The following is a 26729-nucleotide window of genomic DNA, read 5'->3' as shown; positions in this document are numbered from 1 at the left end:
ACACACACACACACACACACACTTCTAGGAGAGTGCACGAACGCGCAACAGCAGGTGATGACGCAATGTGTACTCTCCTTAGTGCCACGATGCGAACACCTACGCGAGCTGCCTGCCGCTGAGAGAGGCTGGTGGCGCTGATACATCGCGCTGGCGTTCAGAGTGTGCCACTCCCTCACCTTTTGAGAGAGAAACAGAAGGAAAAAGAAATTCCGATCGTGGCACGCGCTTTGTCCGTTTCCCTCTCTCCCTCTTCTTACGTAGCGGACGAACTCTCTTTCACTTGCTGGCGCATCGTCCATTCTTCGGAGCAGACGATAATTACTAATTCTGTGTTGCAGACGACGACGATATACGTGTTGTTCATTCTCGTCTGCTCACTCTCCACTCGCTACTATAGCTTCGCCAATTTTTATTATTTCTCGCTTTTTCCTAGCCGAGAGAGGCTCTTACGTGTGCGGTTTACTCACACATCGCCGCACCTCCTCACGCGCGCTCGGTGGACGATTCACTCTCGTTCATCGTCGTCGGCGCGAGCTTTATTAAAGTAGCGGTGCGAGCGTCTTCTCCTGTCAGATACACCGGTGTTCTCGGCTGAGGTTGGATCTTGGTGTACTCCCGTCTCGAATATTTGAGATCGTGCTCCGCTGTAGTACATCAACTGCGGTTCCTGCCGTCGTGTCGTTATTTGTACATCGTCCAACTTTTTGTGGAAGCATCATGAAGTCGACTTCGGCTTACGTTGTCTACACGTTGGTGGTGGCGGCCAGCTGTGTGCTTTTGTCTGCGGCGGTGGAGATCACTCCGTACACTGACTGTGAGTTTGGATTCTTTCTTGCTACTCATATTACCGAAAGAAAAAAAAAAACATTATTTCAACGCTCATTTCGTTTCTATGCCTCTGCGCGGAAGCTTTGTACTTATATTGTGCAGATGTCGTGGCTAGTCGCAAGAAAAGCGTATATCTCACAATGGAGATTATGCGATGCGGTTTTATAGCTTTTTATGGAGAACTGCGCTTACTCAAATGTATCTTTCTTCCACTCATCTCAGTATAGACTCCCAGAGACTTATATTTGTGCTGAATTTTGTGACGTTACGCTGAGCAGGAGCTGCCAACTCGGCTCTCTCATTTCATATTAGAGAGTGATGTCAGCATCATCCTACAAGGATCTTTGCTTTTCCGTTACCCCTAGGCCACGCAGGTAAGCTCGTACGGATTGGTTAGAGCGGAGCTTTATGCGTGGGGTGGTAGCCTACGTTATCGCGGCATACATTTAAAGGTGGAGCTTAGTAGTCCCCCGTAATTTTTAATAGCATCATGAAGCTTTGTTTTAGAAAATTACTCGCAACCATTTCGTTTGCATCTATATTTTCAATGACTAAAAGTTTAATCAATAGAAAATTGCCCGTAGACTTTGCCTGTAGAGGAAAACGCGAGGACGACGTATCAGGAATGCTACGAAGACAGCGCCACATATAATTCTGCATGCATAGTACAACACAAGTCGATATTGTACGAAAGGCGGTGGATGGAAATAGTAAGAAATTAGCGCAAAACTGCTTTAAGCTATAAGGTCAACGTAATCAAGGAGAAAATAAAAATAAGACATGTAAGCATTTTTCAAATGTCGTAATGTTTTCGGAGAAAGGAACACCTTGAATAGAGGTGCCATCTAATTCACAAGTGAACCTGAAATATGTTTTTAGTTTACAACCTTTCCAGAGTTCTGAGAAATGTATTGTAAACTTTTTTAGCCGCTTGAGACGGCTAAAGTGTGGGTGTTCTACGTGATGTGTGTTCAATGGCCTGTTAGCGCCTGGCAGTCACTTCATAGTGAACATGCTTGAAACGCGTAGGCGCAACTAAACGCAGCACGACACTTCCTTCTAAGAGGACTAATCCTTCACTATCGGGTATTGAAGAAACAGCGTTTGTCCAAAAGGAAACGCATTGTATTGCATACTGCCTGATGGTTATATAAAACCGGGCAGTTTTATTTAGGCGACGTGTGAAAATGTTTGAAGCCAATCGCCTGATCAGTTTACATTTGTCTGCCCCAGTACATCTTGCGTCTTCCCGGCATGCACTTTATAGCGCCTCTTTGTAATCTCTATTTGATCTTGCGCAGGCTTACAAAGGCCATAGAACCGAAATATAGACATTAAATTTCTCAGTACTTCAGAAAAAAATATCGAATCGAAAGTAATTTACAGAGGAATTGAAATGGTTAGCTGTCAGCTGAACTATATATAGTGCATCGAGTGCGAACGGACAGGAAACGGCCGCTTGAATTCGAAAAAGATGCAGCAAACTACAATGGGGCTAAGCTGGGCTGTCGTGACGCTGGGGCTACGTCGACCCGGCCTTCACTTGGTAGCGTGCAGAGACTCGGGGTTGAAGTAGGATTGAATCTTCGAAGTTGGTGAAATATGTACAAGCAGGTTTAATGGCACTTTGAGAAAACTTATTTACAATATTTACACGAAAAAGAAGGGTACATCAGCAAAATGGCAAGCGTTAAGAGTTCATAGCGAGAAGCGACTGGATGAGCCGTTTACCCAGGGCCCAGAGCGACATTTCGTGCTCTGCAGCGTCCTTAAAAACCCCCTATGTCCAGCCCCTCTCTGAAGATGCTGACCAACCAAATCCAGGGCACGCCCCTCAGGTATCGGCATCCAATCGAACACATCACTGCACTGATGGTCTGAAGCACTGACTGGTCCGGCATTCATTCGTTGGGCGTGATCACTTGTTGGCGGGAAAAGCTTGGGAACGGCGAGGAGAGGAGGTACATTTCTATTCTTCAGCAAAGAAACCACAGGCTGGTTCTGACAAGTGGTTTTACTTCTCAGAAACCCGAGTGCACGTGGCGCCGCATCCGCTCCCAGCATTGTCCGTTTTCGACAATTGCAAATCTTTCCTGCATTCCTAGGAAATCACTTAATGGCTGTATGCGTCATGCTCCTTTCTTGTCCTGCACGTCAGCGGACATGTCACTCTGTGGTCTCCTTTGGAAAGTAGACATTCCTCACTGGACGATAGGGCTTCTCGACTGGAAGGGTGAACAAAAGAAAGAAAGCACTTCCTGCATTTCCCGCAGGGGGACGTTTCTTTGTGTTTTTCCAGACGTCTTCTTGACAGGGTCAATTTGGCAGGCCTCCACAAAGCAAAACAGGCTTACAAAACAGGATTCCTGGAAACAGGCTCACTTAGAGCCATTGGACCATCACCACATATTCACAATACTTTTCCATGCCCACAGGCGAACAATAGAGCGCGCAAATGCGGATGCTTGGTCGTAACAGCCTCCTCCCCCGCCAGAAGAGTCTCGGAGGGCAGCAGTCCCAGCTGCTGCATGAAGAGACGACTTAATGGTCTGCACGTGAACGCTTGAACCTCCCTGTTGCTTGTCGCGTTGTCTTGATTGTTGTAGGCCAAATTGCTCGAGCTGTCTGAAACTCAACCACATGTCGAAGCAAGCACTCGGCTCCCGTCTGAAGAGACCAGGTTAAAAGAAAACTGCCATTGTTGTTCGAGAAAAGCCCACTCTCAAGACGTTCGGGACCCACGTATGCCTAGAAAACCAAACGTGCTGCTTTACATAGTCACACATATACAAGCGCACGAAAAAAAAAAACCTGATTATCAATTTGGATACATGGTGAGGAACATCTCGGACCGCTTAGAAAGAGCGGCTAAGCGCGTCCGCATTCCCATTTAACTTCCCCTTTTTGTATCTTATTTCAAAATTGTACTGCTGTAAAATCAAGCTCCACCTAAGAAGGCGACTGTTCTTCGATGTCGCAGTTTGCAGCCAAGCCAGGGGACAATGGTCCGTCTCTACGGTGAATTTGGCCCCTCCAAGATAGCACTGCAATTTTTGAATGGCCCATACAATGCAAGCGCATTCTTTCTCTGACGCGCAATAAGCCCTCTCTCTAGAACTCAGTTTTCTGCTCAAGTAGAGCACGGGGTGCTCATTACCGTCGTCATCTCTCTGGCAGAGAACAGCACCTAACCCTCGATCACTGGCATCACACTGGACCGTGAATTCTCGGTCATAGTCTGGAGCTCGCAATACCGGACGGCTAATCAGCACAGCCTTCAGGTTTACGAAGGAGGCTTCCTTTTGTTCGTCCCAGACTACATTTGTCGGTTCTGTCTTGCGGAGAGCGTCGGTCAGAGGGCTAGCCAAAGCTGAATAGTTAGGGATGTAGTGATTGTAGTACCCAGTCAGACCCAGGAATGCTCGAATTTCCGTCTTCGTGCTCGGCCGCGGGTAGTCTGCTACCGCAGAAATCTTAATCTCGCTGGGTTTCCTGAAACCTTGACCTACATTGTGACCCAAGTAGTCCACGGTCGCCCTTGCCAGGCAACATTTCTCGGCCTTTACGGTTAGTCCAGCTTGACGCGAAAGGCTCAGTACAGCTCTTAGATGTACCATATGGTCCGCCCATGAGTCGGAAAAAACCGCAATGTCGTCTAAATAAGGCACCGCGAATGTTTCACACCCCTTTAAAACCCTATCCATGAGTCGGGAAAAACAAAATGGAGCATTTTTGAGCCCGAAACTCATCATTGTTGGCTGGTAGCTGCCCGTCGGAGTGACGAAAGCCGCGTATCTGCTGGCGCGTTCAGTGAGCGGTACTTGCCAGTATCCTCGAGTAAGGTCCAGCGTAGTCACATATGCCGCTCTACTGACCTGTTCTACTCTCTCCTCAATATTCGGAATAGGATACACTTGATCCCTGGTGAGAGAATTTAGCTTTCGGTAGTCTACCACAGGCCTAGGGTCTTTACCTGGAGCTTCTACTAAGATCATAGGCGAAGCATAATCGCTTTCCGAGGGTTTTATTACTCCTAATTCCAGCATGCGAGTTACTTCCCTATCCAGAATTTCTCTTTGCCTTGGAGAAAATCGGTAGCACCTTGATCGCACTGGCACGTCTGAAGTCAGCTCAATATCGTGCTCAGTCAAATCAGTCCTGCCTGGCCTGTCCACGAAGCAGGCCTCAAACTCTGTTATTATTTCGCCCAGATCGGACAGCTGGGATTTCTTTAGTTCTCCTCTCTGCTCCGTCTTTTTGAGAAGCTCCTGAGCGTTGCTTCCTTTCCCGCTGAGGCAAATCAAGTTGTCCCCCATCTCCTCGGGAAGGTTTAACGTTAGATTTACCACGGCTTGCTCCATAGCTAAGTCCTCTCGGGTTCCACTTAGTAGTCTCGTGAGATTACTAGACACTGGCGGCAAGAGGTTACTCTCAAGAACGTCCTCATTCCGCGTCTCATCAAGCTCCCTTTCAAGTTGACATATCTGAGATGCCTCGCTCTCAAAGTTTTCTGACCTGCTATCTTCCGCATTTACCACTGTTTTAACTGCCGTTTCCTCCGCTGTGGATTTTTCTGGAATGAGCAGTGTAGCTAGTTCTCGCGCCTTTGAACGTGTTAAGGCTTGCACAACTCTGTCTCCGAAAAGGATGCCCCTCTTTCGCAGCAGCATGTCCGATTTGTTGGAGAACAAATACGGATAGCACTTAGGAAGCTTTCCTGAAACGGCAGCCTCGGTTGTTAATTCGCCGAAAGGGCCCTCGATGACCACGTTCGCGATCGGCAAGCACACACTCTGTTCCTCAACTACCTGTCGGATCCATGCACACTGTCCTGTATAGTCGGAAGGCGATACATACGCCGGATGGACAACATCCATCGTTGCGGCCGAATCGCGCAGTACCTTGCAAGGCTTCCCGTTGACTACTAGGTCATGCAGGTAGGGTTCTAAAAGCTGCATATTTTCATCGCAGTCCCTGACATACGAGAAAGCAATCTTTTCTTTCCGGCAGTTGACGGCAATGTGACCCTGCTCATTACACCTAAAGCATGTGAGCGGCTTCCTAGCCTCAAGCTTATTCTTTGTGTTCTGCACGTTGGTCACTTCCCCACTTTTCTCACTGCCGTCCTTTCTAGGGAATTTGCCTGAAGAAACCTTCATTTCTTCGTTTCCAACTCTAGCAAAGTGCCTTTCCTGACGGTTTTTCACACTGAACTTGGGATTGCGGGGCCTATCCACTGCTGGGTTGCTGAATTGTCGGCGCGAAGCATACTCCTCAATAAGTTCGGCAGCTTCAGTTGCCGACTTAATTTCGCCTCGGTCCTGTAACCAATTTCTTTCTTTTTCTGGGAGGCAGTTATAAAACTGCTCCAAAAGAATTCGCTCGACTACAGCGTCCCTATCACTGTAGGAATCTGTGCTCTTTAGCCACTCGCCCAAATTTACTCTTAAATTGTACAGGAATTCAGGGTAACTCTCGTCTCTGGACTTAGTAGCGTTCCGAAAACGTTGTCTGAACGCCTCGGCGCTAAGCCTATACTTTCTCAGAAGGCAAGCTTTGACCTTCTCGTAGTTGTCCGCGTCCTCCTTGCTTAGCCGCGCGACAACCTCCGCTGCCTCGCAGGGCAGAACCGTCAATAATCTCTGAGACCAAGTGTCTCGCTGGAAGGACAGTTTTTCGCAGGTTCGCTCAAAGTTAGCCAGATACAGACCGATATCCCCTGATATCACATATGGCTGCATGTACTTTGACATCTTGAAATCTGCCTCCTTGTTGAGACGAGGTACCGCTAACTGGGGACAATTGCCCGACCTCTTGCTCAACTCTAGTTCTAATTTCCGGAGCTCAATTTCTAGCTCCAGCCTTTTTGCTTCTCTTTCAATTTCACGCTCTTTCTGCTGTCTGAGCTGTTCCTTTTTTTGACCGATGAGGTTCCATGCTTCACTGAGCTCCTCATCATCGGTTCCTAGATCAGTGATTGCCTTTATAATCAAGGGTTTTCGTGCCAAACCACTTGTATCAATTCCCAATTCCTCACACAATAGCAACAGGTCCGGTTTCTGCAGCTTTTGTAGGTCCATGATCGCTCCGAGTGTCGGCTACTTCCAAAACAACTGTGCAAACTACCAAACCTAAAGGCGTTTCAACACTTTTTACCAGTTCTAAAATCTAACCCTGTTCTAGAACCTGGTCCACATCAGAAGAAAAGCCAAGCACTCACCCACACATGCGATCGATGTTCCGAGCTGCTCTCTTGTTGGCCGATTGTTGCGCCTGCTTGTTGCTTGAGATGCCACCTCCGATCACCAGATGTTGTGGCTTGTAGCTTCTGATCCACCTCGAATCACCAGATGTTGTAGCTTGTAGATCCAGATCCCACCTCCAGTCATCAGATGTTGTGGCTTGTAGATTCAGATCCCAACGCTGGGCACCAGTAGTCGTGACGCTGGGGCTACGTCGACCCGGCCTTCACTTGGTAGCGTGCAGAGACTCGGGGTTGAAGTAGGATTGAATCTTCGAAGTTGGTGAAATATGTACAAGCAGGTTTAATGGCACTTTGAGAAAACTTATTTACAATATTTACACGAAAAAGAAGGGTACATCAGCAAAATGGCAAGCGTTAAGAGTTCATAGCGAGAAGCGACTGGATGAGCCGTTTACCCAGGGCCCAGAGCGACATTTCGTGCTCTGCAGCGTCCTTAAAAACCCCCTATGTCCAGCCCCTCTCTGAAGATGCTGACCAACCAAATCCAGGGCACGCCCCTCAGGTATCGGCATCCAATCGAACACATCACTGCACTGATGGTCTGAAGCACTGACTGGTCCGGCATTCATTCGTTGGGCGTGATCACTTGTTGGCGGGAAAAGCTTGGGAACGGCGAGGAGAGGAGGTACATTTCTATTCTTCAGCAAAGAAACCACAGGCTGGTTCTGACAAGTGGTTTTACTTCTCAGAAACCCGAGTGCACGTGGCGCCGCATCCGCTCCCAGCATTGTCCGTTTTCGACAATTGCAAATCTTTCCTGCATTCCTAGGAAATCACTTAATGGCTGTATGCGTCATGCTCCTTTCTTGTCCTGCACGTCAGCGGACATGTCACTCTGTGGTCTCCTTTGGAAAGTAGACATTCCTCACTGGACGATAGGGCTTCTCGACTGGAAGGGTGAACAAAAGAAAGAAAGCACTTCCTGCATTTCCCGCAGGGGGACGTTTCTTTGTGTTTTTCCAGACGTCTTCTTGACAGGGTCAATTTGGCATTTGCAGGCCTCCACAAAGCAAAACAGGCTTACAAAACAGGATTCCTGGAAACAGGCTCACTTAGAGCCATTGGACCATCACCACATATTCACAATACTTTTCCATGCCCACAGGCGAACAATAGAGCGCGCAAATGCGGATGCTTGGTCGTAACAGCCTCCTCCCCCGCCAGAAGAGTCTCGGAGGGCAGCAGTCCCAGCTGCTGCATGAAGAGACGACTTAATGGTCTGCACGTGAACGCTTGAACCTCCCTGTTGCTTGTCGCGTTGTCTTGATTGTTGTAGGCCAAATTGCTCGAGCTGTCTGAAACTCAACCACATGTCGAAGCAAGCACTCGGCTCCCGTCTGAAGAGACCAGGTTAAAAGAAAACTGCCATTGTTGTTCGAGAAAAGCCCACTCTCAAGACGTTCGGGACCCACGTATGCCTAGAAAACCAAACGTGCTGCTTTACATAGTCACACATATACAAGCGCACGAAAAAAAAAAACCTGATTATCAATTTGGATACATGGTGAGGAACATCTCGGACCGCTTAGAAAGAGCGGCTAAGCGCGTCCGCATTCCCATTTAACTTCCCCTTTTTGTATCTTATTTCAAAATTGTACTGCTGTAAAATCAAGCTCCACCTAAGAAGGCGACTGTTCTTCGATGTCGCAGTTTGCAGCCAAGCCAGGGGACAATGGTCCGTCTCTACGGTGAATTTGGCCCCTCCAAGATAGCACTGCAATTTTTGAATGGCCCATACAATGCAAGCGCATTCTTTCTCTGACGCGCAATAAGCCCTCTCTCTAGAACTCAGTTTTCTGCTCAAGTAGAGCACGGGGTGCTCATTACCGTCGTCATCTCTCTGGCAGAGAACAGCACCTAACCCTCGATCACTGGCATCACACTGGACCGTGAATTCTCGGTCATAGTCTGGAGCTCGCAATACCGGACGGCTAATCAGCACAGCCTTCAGGTTTACGAAGGAGGCTTCCTTTTGTTCGTCCCAGACTACATTTGTCGGTTCTGTCTTGCGGAGAGCGTCGGTCAGAGGGCTAGCCAAAGCTGAATAGTTAGGGATGTAGTGATTGTAGTACCCAGTCAGACCCAGGAATGCTCGAATTTCCGTCTTCGTGCTCGGCCGCGGGTAGTCTGCTACCGCAGAAATCTTAATCTCGCTGGGTTTCCTGAAACCTTGACCTACATTGTGACCCAAGTAGTCCACGGTCGCCCTTGCCAGGCAACATTTCTCGGCCTTTACGGTTAGTCCAGCTTGACGCAAAAGGCTCAGTACAGCTCTTAGATGTACCATATGGTCCGCCCATGAGTCGGAAAAAACCGCAATGTCGTCTAAATAAGGCACCGCGAATGTTTCACACCCCTTTAAAACCCTATCCATGAGTCGGGAAAAACAAAATGGAGCATTTTTGAGCCCGAAACTCATCATTGTTGGCTGGTAGCTGCCCGTCGGAGTGACGAAAGCCGCGTATCTGCTGGCGCGTTCAGTGAGCGGTACTTGCCAGTATCCTCGAGTAAGGTCCAGCGTAGTCACATATGCCGCTCTACTGACCTGTTCTACTCTCTCCTCAATATTCGGAATAGGATACACTTGATCCCTGGTGAGAGAATTTAGCTTTCGGTAGTCTACCACAGGCCTAGGGTCTTTACCTGGAGCTTCTACTAAGATCATAGGCGAAGCATAATCGCTTTCCGAGGGTTTTATTACTCCTAATTCCAGCATGCGAGTTACTTCCCTATCCAGAATTTCTCTTTGCCTTGGAGAAAATCGGTAGCACCTTGATCGCACTGGCACGTCTGAAGTCAGCTCAATATCGTGCTCAGTCAAATCAGTCCTGCCTGGCCTGTCCACGAAGCAGGCCTCAAACTCTGTTATTATTTCGCCCAGATCGGACAGCTGGGATTTCTTTAGTTCTCCTCTCTGCTCCGTCTTTTTGAGAAGCTCCTGAGCGTTGCTTCCTTTCCCGCTGAGGCAAATCAAGTTGTCCCCCATCTCCTCGGGAAGGTTTAACGTTAGATTTACCACGGCTTGCTCCATAGCTAAGTCCTCTCGGGTTCCACTTAGTAGTCTCGTGAGATTACTAGACACTGGCGGCAAGAGGTTACTCTCAAGAACGTCCTCATTCCGCGTCTCATCAAGCTCCCTTTCAAGTTGACATATCTGAGATGCCTCGCTCTCAAAGTTTTCTGACCTGCTATCTTCCGCATTTACCACTGTTTTAACTGCCGTTTCCTCCGCTGTGGATTTTTCTGGAATGAGCAGTGTAGCTAGTTCTCGCGCCTTTGAACGTGTTAAGGCTTGCACAACTCTGTCTCCGAAAAGGATGCCCCTCTTTCGCAGCAGCATGTCCGATTTGTTGGAGAACAAATACGGATAGCACTTAGGAAGCTTTCCTGAAACGGCAGCCTCGGTTGTTAATTCGCCGAAAGGGCCCTCGATGACCACGTTCGCGATCGGCAAGCACACACTCTGTTCCTCAACTACCTGTCGGATCCATGCACACTGTCCTGTATAGTCGGAAGGCGATACATACGCCGGATGGACAACATCCATCGTTGCGGCCGAATCGCGCAGTACCTTGCAAGGCTTCCCGTTGACTACTAGGTCATGCAGGTAGGGTTCTAAAAGCTGCATATTTTCATCGCAGTCCCTGACATACGAGAAAGCAATCTTTTCTTTCCGGCAGTTGACGGCAATGTGACCCTGCTCATTACACCTAAAGCATGTGAGCGGCTTCCTAGCCTCAAGCTTATTCTTTGTGTTCTGCACGTTGGTCACTTCCCCACTTTTCTCACTGCCGTCCTTTCTAGGGAATTTGCCTGAAGAAACCTTCATTTCTTCGTTTCCAACTCTAGCAAAGTGCCTTTCCTGACGGTTTTTCACACTGAACTTGGGATTGCGGGGCCTATCCACTGCTGGGTTGCTGAATTGTCGGCGCGAAGCATACTCCTCAATAAGTTCGGCAGCTTCAGTTGCCGACTTAATTTCGCCTCGGTCCTGTAACCAATTTCTTTCTTTTTCTGGGAGGCAGTTATAAAACTGCTCCAAAAGAATTCGCTCGACTACAGCGTCCCTATCACTGTAGGAATCTGTGCTCTTTAGCCACTCGCCCAAATTTACTCTTAAATTGTACAGGAATTCAGGGTAACTCTCGTCTCTGGACTTAGTAGCGTTCCGAAAACGTTGTCTGAACGCCTCGGCGCTAAGCCTATACTTTCTCAGAAGGCAAGCTTTGACCTTCTCGTAGTTGTCCGCGTCCTCCTTGCTTAGCCGCGCGACAACCTCCGCTGCCTCGCAGGGCAGAACCGTCAATAATCTCTGAGACCAAGTGTCTCGCTGGAAGGACAGTTTTTCGCAGGTTCGCTCAAAGTTAGCCAGATACAGACCGATATCCCCTGATATCACATATGGCTGCATGTACTTTGACATCTTGAAATCTGCCTCCTTGTTGAGACGAGGTACCGCTAACTGGGGACAATTGCCCGACCTCTTGCTCAACTCTAGTTCTAATTTCCGGAGCTCAATTTCTAGCTCCAGCCTTTTTGCTTCTCTTTCAATTTCACGCTCTTTCTGCTGTCTGAGCTGTTCCTTTTTTTGACCGATGAGGTTCCATGCTTCACTGAGCTCCTCATCATCGGTTCCTAGATCAGTGATTGCCTTTATAATCAAGGGTTTTCGTGCCAAACCACTTGTATCAATTCCCAATTCCTCACACAATAGCAACAGGTCCGGTTTCTGCAGCTTTTGTAGGTCCATGATCGCTCCGAGTGTCGGCTACTTCCAAAACAACTGTGCAAACTACCAAACCTAAAGGCGTTTCAACACTTTTTACCAGTTCTAAAATCTAACCCTGTTCTAGAACCTGGTCCACATCAGAAGAAAAGCCAAGCACTCACCCACACATGCGATCGATGTTCCGAGCTGCTCTCTTGTTGGCCGATTGTTGCGCTTGCTTGTTGCTTGAGATGCCACCTCCGATCACCAGATGTTGTGGCTTGTAGCTTCTGATCCACCTCGAATCACCAGATGTTGTAGCTTGTAGATCCAGATCCCACCTCCAGTCATCAGATGTTGTGGCTTGTAGATTCAGATCCCAACGCTGGGCACCAGTAGTCGTGACGCTGGGGCTACGTCGACCCGGCCTTCACTTGGTAGCGTGCAGAGACTCGGGGTTGAAGTAGGATTGAATCTTCGAAGTTGGTGAAATATGTACAAGCAGGTTTAATGGCACTTTGAGAAAACTTATTTACAATATTTACACGAAAAAGAAGGGTACATCAGCAAAATGGCAAGCGTTAAGAGTTCATAGCGAGAAGCGACTGGATGAGCCGTTTACCCAGGGCCCAGAGCGACATTTCGTGCTCTGCAGCGTCCTTAAAAACCCCCTATGTCCAGCCCCTCTCTGAAGATGCTGACCAACCAAATCCAGGGCACGCCCCTCAGGTATCGGCATCCAATCGAACACATCACTGCACTGATGGTCTGAAGCACTGACTGGTCCGGCATTCATTCGTTGGGCGTGATCACTTGTTGGCGGGAAAAGCTTGGGAACGGCGAGGAGAGGAGGTACATTTCTATTCTTCAGCAAAGAAACCACAGGCTGGTTCTGACAAGTGGTTTTACTTCTCAGAAACCCGAGTGCACGTGGCGCCGCATCCGCTCCCAGCATTGTCCGTTTTCGACAATTGCAAATCTTTCCTGCATTCCTAGGAAATCACTTAATGGCTGTATGCGTCATGCTCCTTTCTTGTCCTGCACGTCAGCGGACATGTCACTCTGTGGTCTCCTTTGGAAAGTAGACATTCCTCACTGGACGATAGGGCTTCTCGACTGGAAGGGTGAACAAAAGAAAGAAAGCACTTCCTGCATTTCCCGCAGGGGGACGTTTCTTTGTGTTTTTCCAGACGTCTTCTTGACAGGGTCAATTTGGCATTTGCAGGCCTCCACAAAGCAAAACAGGCTTACAAAACAGGATTCCTGGAAACAGGCTCACTTAGAGCCATTGGACCATCACCACATATTCACAATACTTTTCCATGCCCACAGGCGAACAATAGAGCGCGCAAATGCGGATGCTTGGTCGTAACAGGGCACAATAGGAAATTAGCAATCGGAAGTGAGTGATTTAACAGCCTACTATTCGACATTGGTACTTCCATCTGTGCTCGAGTGGAGGCAAGTCTTTCATGCCCTTTCTATTGTGCTAGAACTGCACATGGCACTGTATACCACTTTTGCCATTCGCAAGGTTCCTAGTGCTCCAAGCCTGATCTTGCGCAGACATTTTCCCATGGATCGTGTTTAGCACCCTACATCTTAAAAAACTGCATCGAGAAAGCCAGGTACCTGCAGTGTTATAAATACATTGCAAAGCCTGCGGTTTGAGCGTTCTAGACAATAGTGTGGACGACTGTACGCGTTTTTTTTAGTCGGTATTTACTGCCTCAGGGCGTCAGTAGGGTATGAGGCGAAGGATGCATAAATGATTAAATGAATGGAAAAAGGTTGGCTGATTTTATGAAGTCCAGAAGTGAGCGATGATGAGATCCATGCGTCCAAGTGACGTATGAGGCAGGATTGGTTGCTGAAAGGCCAGCTATGCTCAGGTACCGGATTCGTGTTGGTTTGAGTGCTGGGCAGCCCCACATCAAGTGGTGGATGTCGGCGCGGTTATTAAATACGGTTCTGCCTTCCACTAAATTTCTCACATTATGCTTCTGCTCGCTATCTCCTCATATCGCCTTCAACCTCGTTCTGTACGCATGGCAGACTACTTGGAGGACCACTGCTCGACGTCCAACACCCCTGACCGGTACCAGGCCCGCACCGAGGCGCAGTCCATCTCCTTCAAGCTCAAGTCTCCGCTTCAAGAGCGGCTCGACGAGCGGGGCTGTCGGGCAGGCTTGAGCTTCCGCACGGTCAACGAGTCTTACAGCTTCCTTGTCACGCCCGTTTCCATCGACATCCCGCGAGGACCCACGAACACCTGCGTCGACTTCATCTGGGTAAGCCCGCGCCCTTGCTTTGACATTTTATTGTGTAGAATACTCGGGGGAAGAACACTGGTGTTTGACTATTACTCACTGGGAGTGTAAATAAACTCTCAAAACTGAAATTCACTTCATGACCGTCCATTTCAAGGATTATTTCTGCGTGTTCAGTGTCCCAAGCTACATACCGCATTAAAAATATCAGTTCATGTTTAGGCGCAATACCATGCGAAATACTAAAGCGCGCACTTCAAATATATAAAGACCACTGCGATATCCGTTTCGTTTCTGGTTTGTATACGGCAGTCTGACAGAATATCGGGCTTCGATTTTCTAGTGAAATTTTATCACCATCAATAATAGCACATGCAATAGCCAATTTCATACCCCAGTCTTATACAATGAATGAACTCTATTAAATTTTTCACCCATAAGGTAAACAAAATATTTTTCTCATTACTTGTCTCTGGAATAAACGGGCGCCTTTGACGGGACCAAATTTCCAGTCCGAAGAAGAAAAAAAAAACGGATTTTCAATTTAACGAGGCTCATTGGGAAAGAATCCAGTGCTGGTGTGATTACGGACTTCCACTGCCACTGTCACTGATTCCCTAGTCCTTTCGGCTTGTGCGTAGTTTCTCTTCTTCCGTGAACCTAGCAGTTGACCCTGTAACCAGTAAATTATCTACCCTATCTTTCTATAGAATCAACCAGAGAACACGTGGACGAAATCAAGGTTGAGTCCTCCATGTCGCCTCCCCTACACAGAGGGCCGGAAAACTTATACAGCGCAATGTTGATTTTGTGGTTAACCGACTGAACTAGACTCCTAAAATATATTCGCTCAGACAATTTTGCGACCAAGGCAGCGGTTACTACACGTTTATCTTCCATGCGAAACGCTCTAAGCAAACATGTCCATAATAACATTTTATTCCTGCACTGCGGAACGCACTAAGAATCAAACAGGTTACGATTTAACGAAGGTTTGTTCTGCCTGTATGTTTTAGAAGCACCAATGTTGCAAACGGGCAGCTTGAGTGCGTACTCGATCACAAAGAGCGCAGAAATAAGCGAGAAAGGCGGCCCACGGCACCGCATCATCCTTCTACCCTGGATGCCTCTTTCCGAGCTGTTCTTTCGTTGGTCACAGAGAACCAACTAGCCTACGTCTTCGCTCTTTCGAGTCCGCATACGTAATGTTCGCGTGGGCCAGTACAAAGCACATCTGTATGTCAGATTTCCAGTACTCTTCCTAGAAGCTTGCTGGAATCCTGATTCAGGACCTGAAGTTAAATTTGAGGCTTTTAGTAGCTAGCAGCGATGCCTTAGGAATAAATGTTATGCAGAGAATCGGCACAATTTTTGGCTGCTTCCGAGCTTTAAAGCTGCACTTTCATTGTCAAAGGGGTAGCAAGACACGCTTGGTAACGCATTGAGTGGAGAGCATCTCCGTTATTGGTCCATTTCAGTGTCATCGCGAGCTCTCGATGGATACTTTCGAAATGACGTTACATTTACGAAGACTGCGTGAAACCGTTCGCTGAGTTCACACGTGCGCCTGTTCATTGCTTTCCGCTTCAGTTCGACGGTCTGGAAGAGGACGACATGAATGGCAAGCGGCTGTGCGGAGACCGCTTCCCCAAGACAAGCGCGGTTCGTACCAAGGGCGACCGTTTCACCATCTGGTGGTCCTCGGAGCCCAGCAGAGACGCCGACAAGAAGGCCTCCTTCAACGTCGTCATCGCTGCATTCGTGAACAAGAGTGAGTGTGCCTCATTTAACACAGAAATTCTAACGTATAAAGAATGCATCCTGGCAGGCCAGTATTTTACCCAATTTTTCGCCTGAACATTTGAGACAACTTCGACGATGGCGTAGGTTTAGGGCTGTTTAGATAAGAATAAATGTCACCCGCGTCTTTGTAAGCATGCTCTGCAGGCACAGACGCAAGAACAGGAGGATACGATAATCATGGTGTAGAGTACGTTGTAGCTGAAAGTACACTCTTCTCGCTCTCGTAATTACAATCCGTCTGTAAAAGAAAAAAAAAAACAAATATTTTCGCCCACATAAAGCGACAGCAACAAGTTGCTTGAGTCTCGCTTAGTCATGTTAGGCTGGAATTCGTGTCTTGTGCATGCACAGTTGAGTCACAAGTGTCCACCTTCGCTGATCTCCGCGCCACGTACACACGCAGTCCTACTTCGAGTTGCCTTCTTTATATCTGCATTTTTTGTCGCCCAATACTTCTCAAGATTTACAGTGGTGTGGCACTGACTGCACATGAGTCATAGCGTGGGTTGTTGTTTCCAAAACGGCGGCATAAACACTGCAGGCTCGGAGCCTCGTTTGCGCTCACCGCGAGGCGGTGTCACCGCTTCGGCTCGGCTTATACAAGCTGCGTAGGCAGCAGTCGTGAGAATACACGTGTCGCGCTGGCGATATTCAAGGCCGCAAGTTCTCACAGCGGGACAACGTGCAAGCATCGCCGAGAGAGGAAAAATAAACATTTAAAGAAATGTGAAAGACAAGCACAAGAATACGCGACATTGGCGTCGGCCAAGACGGGGCACAACCTTGCGAGAACCCATGACAGCATGACGGCAACAGGTGTGGAGGAGTGGAGGCTTTTAGCTCTTGTCTCCCGTCCAGGATAGAAACGGTTTGTTTGTGGTTTGTGGGGCTTTTGAACGTTCCAAAGCAACTAAGGCTGTAAAAGACACCGTAGTGGAGGGCCCCAGAAATTTCGACCATCTGGGGTTCTTTAACGTACACTGACATCGCGCTGCAGATGGATGCCTTGCTTTTCAAAAGCGGTGGTAGTGGCCGGGATTCTATGCCGCATTCTTAGGTACAGAAGTCGACTGCCCTAACCATTGTGCCACCGCGGCGGGACACATGGTCGCTGCTGCAGCCGTCGTACTCTCATTTTATATCGATGACTTCAGTGCTACGATCTGCAGTATGGGACCAGTGCGTGAGCCTTTGGGGCAACTACCATGCGTAGTTAGCGCTAAAAAATTAAGACGCTTTGGTGGGTGATTAAATTCAGTTATGGTAGAAACGCATTAGTGTCAGCTCTTCAGACACACTTGAATGAAAAATGAAAGAGAAGCTTGCCGTTCTTGTTCACATTTTTTATTACTAGCTCTAAAGGTATGAGATAACAGTTATGTTCTCAGCGGATTTGTACTGCTCATGGATATACTATACGAAGTGCTAAGTTAATCATGCTACGACTAGATCCTATCAGCCGAATAATTGCAGGTCTAACCTCGAGCAGAAGCAATCGTGATGGGCCTAAATCACACTTCTGGAGTTTTCATGCTTGTAACAACGACGTTTGTTATGTGGCGCAGTGACAAAGATTCGCCGCACACATATTACCAAACGCGAAGTGGTCTGAGCAGGGATCTCGCCCTCGCACGTGAACGGAGTAATCTGACGATTCTTTCCGTCCATGGAGGGGCTTCTGCATGATGTCTATATATGTCTGCACCGGCTCAATTAAGGAACGTTTCTGCAGCCGCGAAGGACGAAGTGAAGATACACGAACAAGCGGTTTAGACATCACTTGCCTCCTCCTGGGCGGAATATTGAGACGCCAGTTTCCGTCACAGAGGCAGTAGCAGTATAGCGTTAGCTGCAGCTGCGACCGCCACTACTTTCCATTTCAAAAGGTGCGGCTTCGTCTACCCGGCTTCTTCCATCACACGGCCCTGGCATATCCCCGATGCAAAGGTGCCTCAATCTCCATCGTACACGAACGATTGGCGGGGAGCCAAGCAAGTGCCTTCCACCTTTGGCGAAGGGCAGCGGCTTCGGGAGGGCGTCACCGCCCAACCATGCGTGTGTTACGGGCGCACTAAAATTAAGCGGCGTACAGCAGCGCGCGCACAGCCTTACAACACGCCTAGAGCTGTCGAGAGCTGTGTGTGCATGTTCTTGTGTGTATATTAGTGTGTACTTCGTCAGTTGCGCAACCCAGCGGCCTCGTCTCGCCGATGATTCTGACATCGGCTCCTGCGGTGTGATTCAGCGGCGAAGTCGAGGAGTGGCGTGGGCGTATTTTCGTTTCGCTTCTTCGCCGGTGTGTGTGCGTGCGTGCGTCTCCGCATGCTTCGCACGAATCGTTATGAGGTGTAGTACGTAGCGCCACTTGACGTAGCGGGTACCGCCTGTCGCTTTTCAAACCTGCTCGCACGACGACGCAGTTTTATCTGCATAGATGCGCTAGACGGGCTTAGTTGTCACGAGTAGCAGCATGAGGTCAGGAGAACTGGAAATGATGGGTGGGGGAGAAAAGGGCAGCGCTTGGCGTTGCCTTTGCCAATGGAACGAGTCATCGTATAGCCAGTATTGCTATGGTGCCTGGCCGATAGACGTTGCCGCTAGTGTATCACAGATCCCGGTCAGTCTGCCTTGTGCCGAGTGACTAGAGTGTATCATTGGTCGTTATGATCAGGTATGCGGTGACGTCAGCTCTGGGTGATGTCACTGCCTCTGACGGCATCGTGATGGCTGCGTAGAAAACAAAGATACGGGAGATTAGAACATTTTGCACATCAAACGAGTTCGACGAACTTACTACAGCTTGATTTTTCTTACTCTTGAAAACAAAAATGCTGCGAGCTTGTTAGCGAAAAATTTCAGACCTGACTTTCGAAATGTTGGGCGTAATTTAGAAAACATGCTCAAGGAAGTGTGAAGTTAAACAATGCTCATAGACAAATACTGATGTCCCCATGCAGTATACGGAAAACGCGACTATAGCTGATGCCTTGCTCGGTTGTCAGAGTTGGCCCACTCGGCGCAGTTCGTACAATGCTCATTTGAGGAGGCTTTCTGCGATCAAGCAACCATACGTATGTGAGAAGCTTCGATGTAAAGTTAAATCCACCCGGTCCTAAATTCCTTCTACATTAATGAAATAAAACAGCGCAAGGAACGGGACGAAACACGAAGGAAAGGAGACAAAGACACAGGCTCTGCCCGTCCCGTTCCTTGCGCTGTTTTATTTCATTATGCAGTACCAACTAGCCCGGCATCTTGCACTTCTGTCCTTCTACATTGTTGCCTTCTTGTTTGTGCAGCATCCGAGTCTGAGTGCCCAGAGTCGTGGCGTCGGTGCGACAATGGCGCCTGCCTCGAGCCCCTGGTATGGTGCGATGGCATCGACAACTGCGGCGACGGAAGTGACGAGACGGCAGCAAACTGCTGTATGTATCACCACTATCACCGCAAAGATCGAAATATCGAAAACTTTGGAAGACAGAAAACGTTAACGAACTGAATACGGTGGGAAAGAAAGGGGGGGGGGGGGGGGGGGTCGGGAACAAAGCGGGTGTAGTTTGGGAGAAAGGAGACAGCCTGAAAGCGTCAAAATAGCTTTACATCAGAGAATTCACCCTTGCAAAGTGTACTTTCTTGCGCAGTCCTTTAGGTCTGCTAAAGTGTTTCGTTCTTCGTGCAAACATCAAGCAAGAGGAATAGTCTTTGGCCGCGAAAGTCTGCCATCCTTGATTTACTATAGTCTGGCAAATATATTTGCCCTGTGCAAGCTAATCGAGTCGTCATGGCCCTAGATTGATATCGCCTGCTAGATATAAAAACAATTGTATGCGACCTGCGGTAGACAGAGAGAGAGGACGAGTGCAGGAGGAAAGACGAAGGTGCTGGTATACGCTGTACTTCGGGAAAGAGGGGATGTAAGAACGAAGGAAAAAATAAAATCGTTTTAGAAAATAGGCGCGTCGAACGACGGGAGGAGGGTGTGAAGCAAGGATTAAGGGACTTCGATGATGGCGGAGTCCTCACTGGGTGTCGTGCCTATTGCGCGACGACCTCAGTGCATGGAACATTGTCGGGCAGCCCTTCAGAGCCGAAGATCGCTGCGACCGGAGTCCTAGCGTCTTCAACTCTGTCACCGGGCAAGGGTCAACAAATGCGTGACATAGAGACTTCTGGTAATGATTCCGCATTAAAAATGAAAACGAAATAAAGTATACCGTCATATCCAATATTTAAAGCAGGAGACTATAGCACTAGATGTTTGTGCAGAATCTGGCCTACCAAAACTAAAGCTTATGCACACAAAACAGTTTTTGTGGAGACCGCTTGGGCCACACCGGCTACGGTCACTAAAGCTATAGAAGGCAGCACGATCTTTGAAACAGGGCGCTCGGGCAAAGTGGCGTGGTGGCGTCTGCCCCGTGCAAGCATTCTAACGCGTGTTTTGTTTGTTCTCCTCTGCGCAGCTCCAAGCACCGTTCTGTCCATCCCGGGAATAGTGATCATCGCGGTCCTCGTGGCCCTAGTCATCGTCGCCGTCGTAGTCGTCGTGTTCGTCTGCAAGCGCCGCAGGGCCTACCGGGCGACGTAACGGGGCAAGAAGTCCGTCAATCTGCCTTCCCGCGGCTACCCACAGTTGATGTTGCTTCCGTTGGCCCTGCCTGCGTGACCTCATTTCCGGCAAGCTATGGTTCGTCACGTCAGCGACGAGTTTGCGTCACGGGCTGCTATCCAGACAACATGGACGTCAGCCGGATAAGACGACCCAGTTTTCCGAGTGGTTTTGAGACGGAAGTAGTCGCTGAAGGGCAGTTTCGTCGAAGGTGACATCCGAGTGTGTACATATAAGTCAAGGCTGTGAATGTTCCCAACCCAGTTATGTGAGATGTGTTAAATAGAGTGCTGGTTTAGCACTGTTCTCAGGCGGGAATAATGGGGTATCGCGCTGGCCGTGATATCCCTTCGCGTTTCCTGTATTGACAGTTGTACATTTGATTGAAAACCGACGCCCCCTTTAATATATGAGGGCGAAAAGGAATTTTACGACACCACTACGTTTACTAGTTCCCTTTCGAGACAGGTTTGAAGTGAGGATTTCATACTGCCCGTTGCTTGTCGTGAATGAAGTCTGGGTCATACCCGCTGACGTCAGGCCATGATTCTCATCGTCCTTCTAGTGCGTATCCAAATGTTCCTTGACAAAGAAGGGGGAAGGAAATATTTCCGTACCGCGTTTAAAAAGGTGACCGCTACCTCCACGTACAGTACCTAAGTGACTCACTTGAATGCCATGACATAATCGTAGGTGTGCCCCTTGCTCTCCAACGGGGGAATCCTAAGGAATGACTCTTTAAGTTGTGACTCACAGCTGCGTCCCTGGGGCGCCACAGTCGCCTTCACAGGAAGTCACGAATTCCCCCCCCCCCCCCTTCATGAAATGAGAACTATGGCTACTCCTGCGCACTCTGTCATTTTTTGATTACTCAGCCTACATGAGTCACTTCCCAGTGCCCGTCATCGTTCGTGATGATGCACCTGCTTATAGAAAAGTAAGCTTGTCTTTTCATTGAGCAATCAGCTGGAACATGGACTAATGGCGGGGTGTGTTGTGCAAATCTCTCTCACCTGATAGTAGAGAGCAGTCACGGATGCATGTAGCAGTTACGTGTTGTTTGGTCTCATTTGCATACTCGGAGTGGGTAACTGCGTTAGTTGTAGGCGGAACGCGTGAGGAAAGAGCAGGGGTCGCATTTTGTAGTTTTTAGCAGTTGAGTTCGCTGGTGCATTTTTTTTTTTTCAACCTTGGATGTTAGAGCAAGTACAGGACATCATTTTCTAGCCGTGAGTAATTCAGACCTCCAAGGCGGTGCCGACCTGTGGTAGCAAGATAAATAGATGAACTGGGAATACGATCTTCGGAAATGTCTTAAGGCCCTTTCTGGAGCATTCTGAGCGATTTTTTTATGTGACTTAGTGGTTTCAATAACCCGGTCGCACGGCCCGCAAAAATAGGCAGCTCGAAAAACTAACTTTGTTTTAAAGCAACTGCGAAAAAAAAAAAAAAAAAAGAGTTCGCTTTCAGGCGGGATATCTCTGGCACTTAATGATGCCGTTTTTCGTATCGACATTAGCAGCGGCCTTCCGTATGGCTGATGAAAGTAATAATCCTCAAACAAGTTTCAACTGCATCTTTCGTGGATCATTTGACCGAGGGCCTGATTTTAATCTTTTCTTCTTTTTTTACTTTTATTTCTTGCCAGCTCTTCTCAAAGCCCTTCACTGGGACTTATACAAAGTAAAGCATGAAGCCCAGTTAGTTCATGGAAGTCATCAACGAGTTTGTTATCGCCAAACAGCGATTGTTATTAAGGCCGGGTATTGTTTTGTATATACAAGCACATTTGTTTACACTTTTTGTTGTTATACGCGTTGGGACCATGTATATTACTGAGCGAAATATTCTCATCGGTTCATTGCAACCGCAGTTACATCGCTTAAACATTGCGTTTAATAGCGAGGACTAAAAATCATTTCTATAGTGGGCATTTTAGTCGAAAACGAGATCTTAGTCACGTGTGTACCATGAGTCTCAATACTATGCTGGTGTTGTTTGTTTGACCACGTGCGTGATGAATAATGGACGTTTTATGGCTGCCTGAGCCGGCATTGTCATGTTTTCGTGTGCCTATTGTTCTACGCACAAGGTATGCGTGGTCTGTGATTACGTAGAAGAAACAAAAAAGAGCTTTGTATAAATTGTGTTTTAGTATTTTAGGTAGTCTGTAGCTCACGACAACGGCTAGGGTCTTGTTGCTTATCGTAAGCATAACCGTAATTCTCGAGGCCATAATCATACCTAATCAGCACTAAAGGAACGAGCCTTAACATTCTCGCTCACTTCAGTGCTTGCTTATTTCTTACCTTCTTCGTTCTGTTTGAATTGTACATTTATTTTTATTCTTTACTCGTTGCTTCTGTACAGTGTTCGCGCCTTTCTGACTGCTTCGACATCTACACAATGCAGGGAATCTTTTCATTTTTCTCGCAATTATTTGTTCGCATGAGTGTGTGTGTCTGTCTAGTAGAGATCGTACCTGTCTTGTACAACGTGTATCATATTTATTGACCACCGTGTTGTAATGAAACCAGCTGCTTTGCCTGCCATTTCGACGCCTAATAAAGAAAACGTGGGCCACAGACTGTCACAACTGTCTTGTTTTTACTCCAAAAAACCCTGTTTGCATATAGCGCTTGCCGCGGGGGCATATGCCTGATCTTTCATTCCCGGAGGCGCCCTATTTGCCCTGGATGTCTCTCCATTAGCCCTTTCCGCCACCAACAAGTTGACGTGGACACAACTTCATAGACGGTCAATGAGATTCATACTGTACATACGCGTGAGCGTATTCAGCATGTTACATGAATAGAGAGCTTTAGCATACCGGAGGCGTACTACCGAACGCCCGCTTCGCATCACAGTAGCTAGGGTGCATGGGACAAGGTGTGGCTGCTGCGCATGCGTAGAACGACGCAACCCCTAAATCGGTATACTTGCATGTTAGCACGTGTTTGGTACACTAAATCTCTCTATCACGCTATCGCCTATGTAAAAAATGTCAGAGGTACATTATAATGATCGTTTCTGTGCGATGTGTCGTGGTAATTTCCATTGAGTAATTCGCACATCCGACCAATAATGCCTGTTATGCCGTCTGAAAATTATCAACTGTCAGAGTCATGCTTGTGACTTTAAGAGGCTACAAGGCTTCAAAGTGGCTGCAAGCGTCTCGGTGTGTTCAATTCTCACCTTACCCTTCGATATGAACGGAGCTGCCCGTGTTGGTAGCGCCCTCTAATTCGGCCATGAAATTGGGTATCGTGACGTCACACAACCTGTCGGCAATTCATTGCCCGGTCGACGCAGCACCGGTGCACAATTTTCTTTGACCTTTCGAGTTAAAATTGGCTGTAGGGAAATGAAAGACAATGTATTTTTGGTCATTCATCAGAGAAGCAACTAAATGATTTGTTAGCTCACCCCTCATGCAACGCCCCTAACGTGTATTTGAGGTGCCAATAAACAAACAAACTACTGCTCTTCTCGGTGGACGCCACAACTGCACCGTGAGTGAAGGAATGAAAAAGAGAGTGAAAAAAATTACGGGGGTCAGTTAAAACTGCGCCTTTTAGGGTGTGACGCGAAAGCAGTAATGTTGCAGTGCCCTCCTACGTTGTGCACGGATGTTTTAAGTTTGGAGGTCACATGCGGCGCCTTGGCGCTTACTGAAAAAAAAAAAAAAGAATAAAGTTTGGCCGCGTGTGCTATGTGCGCAAGCACGTAACGAGCAGTTCCGTTCAGGAAGCCTGCCGCACTGGTAGCTTTTTTTTTTCTTTTTCTTTTTTTTTTTTGTGAACCGCTGCGATTCTCGGCAGTGGTGACCCTGCAGGATTCGAACACACTAACTTGTCGACAATATATCTCCCACTTTCGACTCCCCCTCTATGACAAGGCGACAGTTTATTAAATGTGTTGAAGTGTAGAGTTATATAAGTTAAGAATATGTTTCTAATCATTGCTGAGTTGGATCAGGACAGTAGTGACCTTGTCACACGGCAATTGATGAATTGGTTGAGCTCTCTCGGATTGTCTGAACCCGCCAGCGAAAGGTGCTGCTTCGTTCGCGGTAACACTAAACCCAGCGCCTGCTTTGTAGCATTTACTGCATTGATTGTATGTGCACGTTTTTGCAGCATTAGCTGCAACTCTTGAAGGAGAAAATATGCGAATTGCGCTGGCACACCTACTGGAATTGGACGATGGGGGGGTATCGACCTTTAGCACCGAGAGCACTTCTGACTCCGCTTTCTGTGACCTCTCCATCAGCATTAACGAAATTACTAAGGGGATCCTGCAATCCACCGGCAGCCATGACGGACCACCTACTGCTCAATGGCGGATACGTTTCCACACAGACACCCCCTTGTGACAGCATATGGTATTGAGGGACCATACATACCCGCATGATCCCGATGTACTGCAACGAGGCTAAGGGCCTAAGAGCGGACTGGAATCGCTGCGCGCAATTCATCTGAGTCTCATTCCTCTGTAAAGTGCTTCGAATTGAGAGATTTAAAAGAGAAAAAAATATGCATTGCCGCTTTAACGCCAACAGGGCGTATCGACCTTTAGGCACTCACAACTCCTTGTGCACTTGGGGAAACTACTGAGGGGTCCCGCAATCCACCGGCAGCCATGACTGACCGCCTACCGCACAACGGCTGATACGTTTCCACACAGACACTTTCCGGTGATAGTACATGGTATTGAGGGACCTGCATTGTCGCGGGGTACCGCAACAAAGTGAAATGTATACGAGCAGTCCGCTGCCGCTCTTGAAGAAATCACATGAGATATGGTGAAGAAAAGGACGATGGGTTAAAAAATGCCTCCTATTTCGCCATCTGATGGCGTGAAGCAATGACAGTGTGGCGGCAGGGCTCTCTTCGTCGACGCAATCCACGAAGACGAGGAGAAGGCCAAATGTTTCCTGAAAAAAAGAAAATGTGATGATTAAGCTAGTGTTAAATGCTCTGGAAGTCTGGCTGGACAGCCTAAGGTTAGCTTTAAATGTCAACAAATGTGCCGTCCTCATATTACCATCAGGCAACCTCTGTTAACATTTCTTTGTCCTATAATTCTATTATAATCCCGCAGGTTGGTTCTATGAAATATTTGGGTATAATATATGACCCACAGTTAGGCCGGAGGCCCCAAATTAGAAGTCTTGTGCTTAAAGGTGAACGTGTCCATGGCCGGTTGGGGAAAATCAGCAACAAAAAATATGATATGCGTCGGGACATTCTGCTCTTGCTTTATAAGACCTACGTACTGTCAATACTTGAATTCGGCTCCGTTCTCTTTTCTGGATGCCCAAGGCATAAATTGGAATCCCTGTTTGTTTTGGAACGACTAGCTCTGCGCCTTTGCTTATAGGTCTGCCCAAATCTGTGGCTAATGCTGTGCTGCACTTGGAAGCTCGGATGCCTAATCTAATTTCGCGGTTTCAGCTTCTCAGTGTGCGAGCGAACGTTTTTGAGGTCTTTGAAGCCTGTTCCTAGATTGGCTAACCCCATATTTACTTCGAGCCCATCATACTTTGATAATATTTGGCCTATAGTACAAGCTCCCTCAGGTTATGTCTACAATTCCCTGCCGTCGAAACTTTCCGTATCAATAAATTCTTTAGTACTAGTTAATCGTCGGCGGCCTGATGCTGTAATCTCTTTTGATGACACCCTCCCAGGGAATACTAATAATTAGTCTGCCAATGTATTAAATGGGAGTATTTTTTTCCGAGCCATATTGCCATTTTTACCGATGCTTCCCATGCAGCAGAATGAAACAGCAGCTATTGGTATATACTCCCGGGCTTTTGACTGGAATTTCTTTTTTCCGGTCCCTGACTATACGCCCCGCGCTTCGTGGAGGTTGCGCTGCCTAGCGGCGGCGTCGTAAAACGCAGACGGGGCTCCTCGGCGGCCTTTCTCCTTGGGTTTCCATGCATTCGAATGTTTTGGCGTAAGAAAGTCGTGATCGTTCGGTTCATACGCTTCAACTAGGGCCTGGATCATGTATAAAAACAACTGCCGTGTCGTGGGGTGCTCTAACAGCTATAAAAGCTTCCCGACAACGCGTTTCTTCAAATTCCTTGGCCGCCCTTACGAACAGGAGCGAAGACAGCAGTGGATCGTCGCTGTGCGAAGAAAAATGTGCTACTCACGTCTTGTTGCTTTTATAATTATTTACTACATCGCTGCAACGGTGGTGCTATGAAATATTTATTGTCCAATTGTG

The 26729-nt window shown here is 47.9% G+C and overlaps 1 protein-coding gene across 1 annotated transcript; it reads left to right on the top strand.

Annotated features, from left to right (window-relative positions):
- Positions 1–297: 297 nt before the first annotated feature.
- On the top strand, positions 298–23076 carry LOC146196950 (uncharacterized). Its single transcript, XM_084598671.1, has 5 exons — positions 298–817; positions 13860–14095; positions 15665–15845; positions 19177–19302; positions 20341–23076. The coding sequence occupies exons 1-5, from the start codon at positions 721–723 to the stop codon at positions 20463–20465; spliced, it is 765 nt and encodes a 254-aa protein (XP_084454797.1). The 5' UTR covers positions 298–720; the 3' UTR covers positions 20466–23076.
- Positions 23077–26729: the final 3653 nt, after the last annotated feature.

The sequence above is a fragment of the Amblyomma maculatum genome, chromosome 3 (genome assembly GCF_055883805.1).
Source record: "Amblyomma maculatum isolate TAMU_Amacu chromosome 3, ASM5588380v1, whole genome shotgun sequence".
Lineage (NCBI taxonomy): Eukaryota > Metazoa > Arthropoda > Arachnida > Ixodida > Ixodidae > Amblyomma > Amblyomma maculatum.
This window is presented reverse-complemented; position numbering and strand designations above follow the sequence as displayed.